We start from the raw sequence: 13,130 nt of genomic DNA on the forward strand, positions 1-13,130 counted from the left end.
ATCGAGACTTCCCAGAGAAGGGAAGGAATTGTCCCAGTCATATAACACTCACACGATAGAATCAGAACTAAAATTCAGGATTCAGGCATCCCACAAAGGATTATTTTAGGTATATAATATTACTGAGGGAGGATGTACATAATACCAGTACATAGTTTCTACAACAAAAAATAATTCATTCTTCCAGGATGTCTACTGTTGGTAAATTCTAGGACACACCACTCGCTCCCTCAATCTGCCTCTATTATCAATTGATATTTTGATGATGCCATTAATCCAACAATTGCATTGGTGAGTGTGCAGTACAAGGAACTGACTTTATCATAGTTAGCAGTTCTGTCTCCCTAGCTAGCATGTCTGATACATCTTTCACTTTCTTTCATGGTGCCTTCATGCATGGTCAAAACACTGTAGTTATTTAACCATGAGGCATTTGAGTATTTTCAAGTTGCTTAACCTCTTTGTAGGCACTATAAGTGAGATATAAAAACAAGCCATTTGATATATATCTGGGCAGACATGTTACAAACACAGGTTAAGACATTAAAAATATGGCATTAAGCCGAAACCGGTTTGGCTCAGTGGTAGAGCATCGGTCTGCGGACTGAAAGGTCCCAGGTTTGATTCCGGTCAAGGGCATGTACATTAGTTGAGGGCACGTCCCCAGTAGGGGGTGTGCAAGAGGCAGCTGGTCAATGTTTCTCTCTCATCGACGTTTCTAGCTCTCTATCTCTCTCCCTTCCTCTCTGTAAAAAATCAATAAAAATATATTTTAAAAAAATTTAAGAATATGGCATTAAGGCAGACATCAATGGTTTGTTATAAAGTTATCAGAATTGACTCTTTTAGTGAATACTGAGCAAAGTGTCTAGGTGCAGATAGAGCCATGTTGTATGGAGGTTGCAATTGTGTAAAGACAGAGTACCAAGTTCAACAGACTTTTGCAGAGTAGTGAATGAATAAAAAATATAAAGAAGACTAAGGACTAAATTAGAGTGGTAAGGCTTCTGAGAGACTTGCCTGATACTTTAAAACTAAAAAGGTAATAAAATATAAAAAAGGTACTCCTTGGAATGGAATACCATACACTAAAAAAAGAAACAAGAATTTTTTTTTTAGATGTATGTGAACAAAAGAGAGTAAATGATGTGGGGATGTGGTGAGAAACAAATCGGAAGGATTAGACAAAGAAAACGCTTTTACTCTTAGCTTGGTACTTGGAACATAGAATTCAAAACATGAATTTTTAATATAGAAAATGGCAGATGACAAAAATGGATTATATGTAATAGTATCTGTTAGGGTTCTTGAACACATTAATACCAATACATATTTTTCTCAGACTAAAAAAGGTTATGCACAGAAGGATCATCATTTTATGTGAATGAACCAAATACTTTCTGTTGTAGGAGAGGCACAGTATCACCCCTTGGAGTCTTTAATTGCCAGGCAGAATGTCAACTTCCAACATTAGTGATGACAGTCTCCCAGCCATGCTCTTTCTGACGGGGATCCCAGGGCTGGAGCGAGCCCACATCTGGATTGCCATCCCCTTTTGTGCCATGTATCTGGTAGCCCTGGCTGGGAATGCTGCCCTCATCTTGGTGATTGCCACGGACAAGGCACTGCATGCACCCATGTACATCTTCCTTTGCCTTCTCTCATTCACTGACCTGGCACTCAGCTCCACTACTGTACCCAAAATGCTGGCCATTTTGTGGTTCCATGCTGGTGAGATTTCCTTTGGTGGCTGCCTGGCCCAGATGTTTTGTGTCCATTCTATCTATGCTCTGGAGTCCTCGATTCTTCTTGCCATGGCCTTTGATCGATATGTGGCTATCTGCAACCCACTGAGATACACAGTCATTCTCAACCACACAGTCATAGGCAAAATTGGCCTCGTTGGGCTGTTTCGTAGTATAGCCATTGTCTCCCCCTTCATCTTTTTATTGAAGCGCCTGCCCTACTGCCAGCACCGTATCATGGCACACACCTACTGTGAGCATATGGGCATTGCTCGACTCGCCTGTGCCAACATCACTGTCAATATTGTCTATGGGCTGACCGTGGCCCTGCTGGCCATGGGCCTGGATTCTATTCTCATTAGTATCTCCTATGGCTTTATACTCCGTGCTGTCTTTCGTCTTCCATCCCGAGATGCCCAGCACAAGGCCCTGAGTACCTGTGGCTCCCATCTTGGGGTCATCCTAGTCTTCTACATCCCTGCCTTCTTCTCCTTTCTCACCCACCGTTTTGGCCAGCACCGAGTCCCCAAGCATGTGCACATCTTTCTGGCTAACCTCTATGTGCTGGTGCCTCCTGTGCTCAACCCAGTCATCTATGGGGCGAGGACCAAGGAGATTCGGAGTCGACTCCTAAGACTGCTTCACCTGAAGAAGATTTCAGTATGAATTCTGAGAAAACGTTGGAAATGAGAATAATAAATTTGTAAGGTAGCTATCTAGATGCATTTACACGTGCAGAGACCTATCATATGAGGAGAATATTTTTGAACACTGTTATTTAAACTTATACAAATATGCCCTGCTTTATTATATGTGCATGATCTAAAAAAGAAAAGGCCAGGTGATCTGGAGATATCAATAATCAAATTGAAGTATGTTTTTTTTTCCCTGTGGCTCCTTGAAGAGCTCAGAAAGGTGATTATATTTTTAATTTTGTCTCAAAGGTATCTATGAATTACTAAAGAGGAAGTGAGTTGCTGTACTGAAAGGAGTCTGGGTTTTATGGTGGAGTTATTCTACTGTGAGTTCAAGCAGAAAAAAAAAAGAATATTTGAGGCAAATTGAACCTGAGTTTTAATATTTTGAATGATTCAGTGCACAAAGTCAGAATGCCTGGATTTGAATCCTGGTTCTTTTACTTGTTTTGTGGCCTTGAGCATATTGTTAAATCTTTCTATGCCTCAAATTGACAAACTGTTAAATGGAGGTTAATGACAATATCTCTTAATGTTGTGGTGAAGAATAAATAAATAAATGGATGTAAAAAAAACATACAATAGCGCTGAATATGTAACCTGCTCAATAAAATAAGTATAAGATGATAAACTTATGTAACCTTTCTAAATATTATTAGCCAAGTTAAAATTATTGAAGGCTTTTTATATTATGTCTCTTCACAAGCTCATTATTATAACTATATAGCAACTTTAAAATAGACAGTGATTGTGATATGACTAGTACTCATTAAAACTGCATTTTTCTCTACCTCTCTGATCTTCCATTTTGAGATCCTTTTCTTTTCAGGCATGAAGTAATTTCTTATTAAGAACTCAAGGGAGATGGCTCAGGGTCCAAGTGTCTTTTAAAATATTTTTTATTGCTTAATAACCTCAATTCTAAAATGCACAAGTCCACAAATTCTCCTCCCAGTGGCTCAAAAATATGTTGTGATTTTCTGCATTTTAAATTAAGAGCCTGTGATTTAGAGAGGCTAATAGTCCTAAGGTTATGCATTTGTACTGACATATCACATATTATCCAGTGTTTTATAATAGAAATAAATGTGATGTGTGGATACAGATAAACTTGTACTTAAATCTGACTTTCTTATCTACTACTTACAGGTGCATAAATTGGGGAATACCACTTAACCAACACCAGCATTAGGAATCTTTGTGCATTCATCATTGTGCCTGACATAAATTAAGCTCTACATAAAAATTGGTGATAGTTGATAGTATTAGGTGGAGCTCAGTGACTGAGTGTCAACTCATGAACCGGGAGGTCTTGGTTTCAGTTCCTGGTTGGGGCACATGCCCAGGTTGTGGTCTTGAATCCTGCCATATTGGATATTCTTGTTTCTTTTTGCCCTGAGTCTAGCTCTTTCAATGTGTGCTGAGGAGACTTTGAAATGGACTTTGATTCAGCCCTGGTGAGATCCTGAGACATTACCCTGCTGAGTTCTCCCCTGTGTCATAGCCATTTCCAGGACTAGAATTCACCCACCCCACCCCCAAACCCCCGCCACTCCTGTCAGTCTGCATATATCTCATACAACACACATACACGCACACACACACCTCTTACAACACACACACACACACACACACACACACACACACACACATACACACATATATGCACACATTCTTGTATATGTACAATTTAAAAAGAAAAACAAATCCTTTTCTCTGAGCCCTGAGGAAACTCTTCTTATTACCTCTTTCTACCTCCTGCTTGACTGCCACATTATCTTATTTGTGCTTATTTTAAGTAAGCATAGGTAATTTTATCCTTGTGACTTGGATTGTTCTCTGAGCTCTTCCTCTCTAAATGAGTTTCTAAACTTCTAAAGAATAGGAAACCTAAGTTGTTCCTTCCTCTGTGCCAGGGTCACACAGAAAACACTTCCTGCTCACTGACTTCATGGGAACAGATTGATCCTAGCTCTGGGACGATGTAAAGCTAAGAGCACAAACTCTAGAATCAAAGAGCTTGGGTTTCTTTATCCCTGTCAACCACAAACTGTGTGACCTTGAGAAAATTACAAATCAAATAAGGCATGCTCCAGCTGCCTACACCGTGAGTCACCTCAAATAGAGCAGAGGTTTACAGGGATAATGGGTGGATTGGGAGAGTATTGATGGAACTCAGTAAGATATTGGGACCACAGAAGTTAGAGTAGGAATTGGAATCAGGGAAAAGATGCTGAGCTTTATTTGGACAGGCTGGGCCTGGGGTTCCTCTGGAATACCCCAAGGGAAGGCTAATAAGCTTTGGAAAGTACAAGTAGATGCAGCTTTAGGAACCATGCTATTATAAGTAAGGACAAGAATCAAAAAATATGACCAAAGCCTTTGGAGGATGAATAAAGAAAGACTTGGTATAACATACTCTCAGGAGGCACCACTTTGTAAGCCAATGTGTAATATAATAGATTAAGTGAAGCAGCTTAAAGAAAGAAAGACCAGGTGAAAGAAATAGACCTACAAGTCCAGGAGTGCAGAGAGCTCCAAACAAGATGAACCCAAAGAGGCCCATATCAAGACACATCGTAACTAAAATGCCAAAGGTTAAACACAATGAGAGAATCTTAAAATCAGCAAGAGAAAAGCAGTTAGTTACATACAAGAGAGCACTCATACAACTGTCAGCTGATTTCTCAATAGAAACTTTGTAGGCCAGAAGGGAATGTCAAAAAATATTCAAAGTGATGAATAGCAAAGACTTACAACCAAGATTTCTCAATCATCAATGCTATCATTTAGAACTAGCGGCCCAGTACATGAAGTTTGTGCACAGGTGATGGGATTGTCCCTCAGCCTGGCCTGCACCCTCTCCAATCTGGGACCCCCTCAGGGGATATCTGACTGCTGGTTTAGTCCCAATCCTTGTGGATCAGGGACCTCTTGCAATCTGGGATCACTGGCTCCTAACTGTTCACCTGCCTGCCTGCCTTATTGCCCATAACCACTCTACATTCTGGCCTGATTGCCCCCAACTGTCCCCCTGCTGGCCTGCTCACCCCCAACTGCTCCCCCTGCCAGCCTGCTTGCCTCCAACTGCCTCCTCCTCCTCCCCCGCCAACCTGATCAACCCAAATCTGCCCAAACCTGCCTCTGCCTCAGCCCAGCCACCATGCTTTGTTTGGAATGTTTCCTGGTCTAATTAGCATATTACCTTTTTATTAGTATAGATTGAAGGTCAGAGGGCTTCACAGACAAAAAAAAAAAAAAAGCTAAAGAAATTTATCACCACCAAACCACTATTACATGAAATATTGAAGAGCATACATGGAAAAAGAATAAGAAGGAGAAGGAGAAGAAAAGAAGAAGAAGAAGAAGAAGAAGAAGAAGAAGAAGAAGAAGAAGAAGAAGAAGAAGAAGAAGAAGAAAAAGAAGAAGAAGAAGAAGAAGAAGAAGAAGAAGAAGAAGAAGAAGAAGAAGAAGAAGAAGAAGGAGAAGAAGAAGAAGAAGAAGAAGAAGGAGAAGAAGAAGAAGAAAAGAAGAAAAAAATGGCAATAACTACATACCTATCAACAATTGAATCTAAAGGCTGGAACCAGTTTGGCTCAGTGGATAGAGCATCAGCCTGCAGACTGAAGGGTCCTAGATTCAATTCCAGACAGGGCATGTACCTTGGTTGTGGGCACATCCGCAGTAGGGGGTGTGCAAGAGGCAGCTGATCGATGATTCTCTCTCATCGATGTTTCTAGCTCTCTATCCCTCTCTCTTCCTCTCTGTGAAAAATCAATAAAATATATTTTTAAAAAAACACAACAATTGAATCTAAAAATTAAAATAAACAAAAATCTAGTGAACAAAATAAACTGATGAATAAAATAGATCTAGAACAGTGTTTCCCAACCTTCTCTCATGATGAGAATCACCTGGTGGAGTTGTTAAAACAGATTCCTGAATCCCAACTAAGAAGTGCTAAACTAGAATTTTTGGGAACATATAGGTAAAATTGTATACTTAACTAGTGCTCTAAGACAGATTTTATATACAGAGCACTAAGTTAGGTATGCAATTTTACCTATATGTTCTCAAAAATTCTAGTTTAGCACTTCTTAGTTGGGATTCAGGAATCTGTGTTTTAACAACTCCACCAGGTGATTCTCATCATGAGAGAAGGTTGGGAAACACTGATCTAGAAGCATGGAAACATGGAATAAACTGATGAATCTCAGAGGGAATGGGAGTGGGACAGTGGGAGGAGATTAACCAAAGAATTTATATGCATATATGCATTACCTATGGACACAGATAATAAGGTGGTGAAGGCCTGGGGCAGAGCAGGAACCTGGTGGAGGGGGAAAATGAGGGGATATCTGTAATACTTTCAACAATAAAGATTTTTAAAAATGAAAAAAAGGTCAGCATATGAAATTCCATAGAAAATTTTGGGAAGATCAAGAATGAGGAACAGTTTTGAGAAAGTTTCTGCACCATCCTGGGGATAAGTCAGAGACTGCAGAGGTTGGTGAAACATAATCATTGGAAGGGCAGGCAGAATTAAGAGATAAAATTTAGTAATCAGTAAGGCATCAGAGTCAAGCATTTTGTGGCATAAAGGGAATAGGTGGGGAGAATGGACCTTCTGAAGTAGTGGAGCTGAAGGAACCTAGGCCTCTAGTTTCCCCATCAATCTTATAAAAGCAGAATCCTGGCACAGGAAGATATCAAAGGAAGAGCCCTAGCTGAGAGGGAAGGTAAACATCTTTTCTGTAATACCAGGAGACTGGACCTAAACAGAGAAACATGGTCAAAGAGTGGGTGGCTTCCGGAGGCTGTAAAAAGAGCCATAGCTTCTTGGGGGAGCAAAAGCCAGGATTCCTTCAGAGTCACTCAAGTTGGAATAGAGGAGGCTCACAGTGATGATGACAATGTTGGTGAGGAACTGTGCTGCCAATTGAGCAGGAGAAAAAAAATACTGAAAAAAATACAATTTCCCTACTTCATTTTCAAATTTGGAAAATACTCTGAGATTACGGGTATGAGAAGATAAAGCCCAAACCCAAGACCATATAACATGGTTATTTCCTCCCCAAAACAACATTCTCTTTGCCCACCTACCTCATAACTGACATCACACATGTGATCCGAGCAATCATTTTAATGTAGAACAGGCTTCGGGATTGAGGAAAGGACTGTTCCCGTATGCACATGATCTGAATAGGAGGAATTCCCAAAATAAGCTACTTCCCCTCCCTTCCCCTTTCCCTTTCTCCACCTCCCTCTCCATGGGGTGGCATGGTGAGCATCAGCTGAAGGGACCTAGGCCTCTGGTTCCCCCAGCAACTTCTCAATGGTAGCAGGGATGTCTCCATCGGTGGCCATCAGGGCCTGCAGGTTGGCATCACGATTAGCAAATCCCATGATCTTCAGATACTCCAGTTCTTGCTGGTACCTGCTTTCAGCGGGGAGGGTTGCAGATAGTGAGGATTGGGTGGATTGGGAGCAGGCATTGGCCAGTGCATGGAGAAGCTGGAGAACAGCCATAGTGGGTTGCACAGGGTCTGTTCTGTGACCCTGGCCTGCACCCCTCATTTCAGGGGCTCCTGTAGCCTCCTGTGGTCTACCAGGGCCCAGACTGGGCACCTCCCTAGACAGTATCTGCAGGCCCTTTTCTATCTGTATCAATGCTTGCAGTGCTCGTGGGTTGGTGAGGATAGGAAGTAATGGCATATGATGTCGCAGAGGGCTGCCAGTGGCCAGCTGGTGTAGCAGACCTGGATTTTGTTGAAGGACATGCATGGCTCTACGCAAGACAGAGGGCGAGGGTCTCAGCTGATTGGTTAGAGTGGCTTTCCCTGTGGGCTGCTGGCCATCCTGGGAGGAGATATCATGGCCTGAGTATGAGTCCTGCATACTGGCCCTATACCCTGAATTGGCCTGGGTTGAGGCCATGCCCTTGGCCTGGGCAACTACTCCTGCACTCACCTCCTGGGCCAATGGCCTGACAGGCACAGAGGCAGTGGTGGTGTCAGCGCTGCTGTGAGCGTTGGCCTCCCCTCGGCAAAGTCCTGGACCTGGGTTATGGCCTCTGGTAGCAACCAATGGGGCCAGAGTGAAGAGCATGAGCTGCCAGATGTCAGAGTAGATGGGACGCATAGCATTATCACCACCTGACACTGCCTTCAAGGCCTCTAGCCCTTGCTTGTCTAGAGCTGGCTCTGGTTTCTGTACTGGCCTTGAGGATTCGGGAACGTGGCTAGTATTGGCTGGTTTCTCACTTGCCACACCTTGAACCAGAGGGTCTTCCAAGAACTGCACCACAGGCTCAGGCGCAGCCAACAGGAGTTGAGCCAGCTGGCCAAAGAAGTCAGCCAGATCAGGTGAGCTCCGGGCTAGCCAGAGCAGCCTGGCTACCATCCCAGCACTCTCTGAGGTGGAGGTTTCAGAACCACGGGTACAGTTGCCGGTGGGGTCTGGCAGAGTTCCTGTACTGGACAGAGTTCCTTTCAGACGGGTCCTAACCACCAAGTGAACTATAGTTCCATCAAAGATGCCACGTTGGCTCAGAATATCTTGATCCCGGAGGATCTTTCCGTTGTAGATGAGCACCAGCCGGTCAATGTCACAGTGAAGGCGCTTGGAGATCTGTTTCTTAAAGTGACAGACACTGCTATTTTCTGCCAGCATAAATTCCTGACAGTCCTGCGGGGTCTTGACAGACACTCTGATGATACGTGATGGCTCTCGACCAGACACCAGGTGGCTGTCCCCTGCTTCTTCCCTAGCCTGTGCCATATTTCCTCTAGAGAAGATGCAGGGCTACTTGAGGACCTTGTATTGTAGAATCCTAGATGTAGCACACCTGGGGACAGGGACCAGTAGGTGTTCAGTGATGTCCTCTCACCCACGTCCTATAAACTCCACCTCCAGTTTACTTCTGCAGCCGCCTGGCTCCCATGGGGTGGCAGCTGCCCTTCTCCAGAGCCAGCCTTAGGGGATATGATGTCAGTGATGAGGTCACAGTTGAGACTTGAATGGGGGAAGGGCAGAAGTCTCTACCACCTGCCTTAGTTTGGCTCTCTTTATGATTTTGATAGGAGCAGAAATAGAATATTGGAGACCAGCTATAATTGTAAGAAATATTAATCATGTTCTGTTAACTGTGGTTGTTTTGTTCTGATTAAAGAAGGCGTATTCTAACTGGGCTAGGTGTGTTACGGGACCTGGGAGCTCACCTGGAAATACAGCTCCTCCTCCCCATCAGGGAGCTGCCTATTACCATGGAAAGATTAGCAACCTTGTTGCAGAAACCAAAAATGCTGGTCCTTTGAAGACTTCCAAGCCTTTGCATACCCGCAGGCCTTCACAAATATCCAGACCTGCAAACTGACTTCCCCTTGTAATTTTTGTCTTCTACCCAATATAAGCAGTTAGCTTATTATGGTGGGGTGCAGAGCAGGCTTTTGTGGACGACCTGCTGCTCTCCCATACTGCCATCAGTACTGGAATAAACATATGATTCAACTCTGTCTCTGCTTAAGCAGCTCAAGTAGTGACAGCAGTATGGACCCATTGATTGCTTACAATTTTAATTAAATAGAAATATGGAAAAAGTAATATTTCTTTTTAGAAACATGTTTTACCCCAGCCTATTTTACTGTTGAAAACCATATCAACTGAGTTGGATCAACAAATACAGCTGACTAGAAAAGGCAACTGTAGAACCAGCTTTAAAAATACTGATTATAGTCACCTAACCTCACTAAATGACTATCTACTGACCATGAACTAGTCAAGACCAGGCACCCACTTCTATATGAAGAGAATGAAGACATGTATAACCAGTCCATCCAGCCTCAATTAGGGTCTTGTGGGCAGCTTGCATTTTTGATAACTACAAAACTGAGTAACCCATCTGTCTGGTTCTAAGCATCATGTTCCCCAAGAACAAAAGATAAACTATGATTTCAACTCTCACAGGATCAAAACTGAAACAAGAAAAAATGTGAGAAAGTAAGAGTTTTATTTCAGGTCTTTATGACTTAACAATTAGATTTAAGGTATATTTGAAGAGGAGATTTGTCACTGGGGAAGGTACATATTTTGGCTCTCAGGAAACAGGGACCTCTCAGACACTGTCTTGACCACTCCGGGCAGGTGGGCCCCAGGGTAAATTGTCTAATCCCTGCAGCAATTATATATTTTTTACTATAAAAATGAATACATCAAGCTGTTTCAATGTTTGCCATTATAAATAGTCAGAGCTGCCATCCCAGGGGAACTTCCTGATATATCTTTTTTATTTATTGATTGATTATGGTATCACATAATTATCCTCATCCTCCCATTCCCATCCCAAACCCCTTCCCACATATGCCCCTACCCCCCTGTTGTCCATGGCCACTGGTTAGGCTTATATGCATGCACTCAAGTTCTTTGGTTGATCTCTCCCCCTACCCCCACCCCACCCTACTTTCCCTCTGAGATTTGAGAGTCTGATTGCTGCTTCTTTTTCTCTGGGTCTGTTTTTGTTCTACAAACTGATTCATTTGCCTTCAGCATAACCATATGGCTTATGCTGCCTGGTATATCTTACTCCTCAAACCTTTGGAATCTTTGAACTGGGCACAATAACCTTTGGACTGGATCAAACACACACACACACACACACACACACACACACACACACACCAAACAAACAAACAAAAAAATCAGTGTCTTCCAAAAAAATATTTGCAAAGCTAACAGGAAAGCAGACATCCTGAAAATGAAAGGCATTCTTTGGAATTAGCATCTCCAGGTATAGCTAAAGAATAGCTTAATTGTACCTATAGAAATTCCTTTCTTGACTTATTAACACCAAAAGAAATTGATTCCTTCTATTGTGTAAGTATTCCCGTTCCCTTTCTCAATAATACCCTTGACTTCACTTCCAAATGAATTAGTGCTTCCCAGAATTGCAATTCTTTTTTTTTTTTTTTTAATCTCAAATAAGCCCTTGTTGCTTTTCACTTTGGCCTTTTATTTTTAGGTTATTTTTATTTGTGGATGTGGAGCAAGCACATATTAGAATCCTTTGCTGTCATGATAAATAATATATAGCAGTGAATAAGCTCTAGACCAGTGTTTTTCAACCTTTTTTGGGCAAAGGCACACTTGTTTCATGAAAAAAATCACGAGGCACACCACCATTAGAAAATGTTAAAAAATTTAGCTCTGTGCCTATATTGACTATATATAAAGTAATTCTCTTGAATAGGAATCAAATAAACACAAAGAAAGTATTTTATAATTACTTTATTATGAAATATTAAGTAAACAAAATAGTGAAAAATTATAAAATTCTTGTCTTGTCTGCACCTACGGCACACCAGGCAACATCTCGTGGCACACTAGTGTGCCGCGGAACAGCGGTTGAAAAACGCTGCTCTAGACTGTCTCCTCACAAACCTGTTTCTTCCATAGTCTTCTGTATCAAAGCTAAATTCACAGCCAAGACAGTTAATGTCAGAACAGAATCTCAGATTTGCCTTTCCCTCCAGTTCCTTTCCCTCTTCAAATAATATGATCATTCAACCAGTTGTTCAGCCCCAAAACACAGGAATCATCCTCTGTCCATGTCTAATTTATCGACAAACATTACAGGCCTTTTCTGCAAAATTTATCCTGAATCTGATCACCTCGGTGCTTTCAATACTGCGATCGTCTGCCAGCTGGCATCCCTGCCTCCTTTCTTGGCCCTCAGTTTGTATTGGCCTCATCCTTTCAATAACCATCATTGTGGCTGGATAAGCCCTGTAATTCTTTTTTTTTAAATATATTTTTTATTTCAGAGAGGGAGAGAGAGAGAGATAGAAACATTAATGATGAGAGTGTATCAATGATCAGCTGCCTCCTGCACTCCCCAGACTGGGGATTGAGCCTGCAACCTGAGCATATGCCCTTGACTGAAATCAAACCTGGGACCTTCCAGTCCGAAATCCAATGCTCTATCCACTGCACCAAACTAGGTAGGATGGGCCCTGTGATTCTTATCATGATTGCAATATGACCTCAGCAATAGCCTTCAGGAAACTTGGAAAGAGACAGTTTTATTTACAAGTCCTGGAAGTTACATGGCACCTTTGGGGCCACATTAGCAAGAGAGAGAGGTGGGGGAGGAGGATGGGTTTTACTTCTATTGGGGTCAAGAGTGGGGCATTCAGTGTTTTGTGAGTTTACTCTTTATTGGTGGATTTAAAACATAAGAGCAGGAATTTAAACCATAGCAAGAAAAAAAAAAAAAAAAAAACACTGACAAATGATCAGTTAATGGAAATCAACCATACTCTTTCAAACAAAGGCTATCAGAATGGAGGGAGTGTCCTGGCTCCTTATCTAATCCTGTGGCTGGAAATGTGTTTTTTGGACACAGCGAACTTTGAAGTGGATGCCCCTTTGAAGTGGATGTTTGGGAAATTAAAGCTCAAATCAGGCACTTGCATTACAAATAAAGAAAAAGCACTGTCAGGGCTTAACTTTGCAAAATAGTGAATGTGATATTTTAAAAATATAGCGCACTTAATCTCATCTCTTTACCCAAAACCACCAAAGATTTTTCTATTATATTTTAATTAAATCTAAATGCTTTACCAAGACTAAAATGCCCTAACAATCTGGCCCATGCCAGCCTCCCAGGCCGCATCTCTGAGTATCTGCTCCTGTC

The 13,130-nt window shown here is 42.0% G+C and overlaps 2 protein-coding genes across 2 annotated transcripts; one reads left to right on the forward strand and one right to left on the reverse strand.

The window, feature by feature from the left end:
* Positions 1-1,454: 1,454 nt before the first annotated feature.
* On the forward strand, positions 1,455-2,411 carry OR52D1 (olfactory receptor family 52 subfamily D member 1; the record flags this gene model as incomplete). The annotated part of the gene is made up of 1 exon (XM_084894283.1): positions 1,455-2,411. The coding sequence occupies one exon, from the start codon at positions 1,455-1,457 to the stop codon at positions 2,409-2,411; it is 957 nt and encodes a 318-aa protein (XP_084750409.1).
* A 5,333-nt stretch (positions 2,412-7,744) lies between these two features.
* Positions 7,745-9,220, reverse strand: LOC311627682 (ubiquilin-1-like; the record flags this gene model as incomplete). The annotated part of the gene is made up of 1 exon (XM_084894228.1): positions 7,745-9,220. One exon carries the CDS (start codon positions 9,218-9,220, stop codon positions 7,745-7,747), a length of 1,476 nt encoding a protein of 491 aa, XP_084750354.1.
* Positions 9,221-13,130: the final 3,910 nt, after the last annotated feature.

The sequence above is a fragment of the Pipistrellus hanaki genome (assembly GCF_964339955.1).
Source record: "Pipistrellus hanaki genome assembly, chromosome: 9".
In the NCBI taxonomy this organism is placed as follows: domain Eukaryota; kingdom Metazoa; phylum Chordata; class Mammalia; order Chiroptera; family Vespertilionidae; genus Pipistrellus; species Pipistrellus hanaki.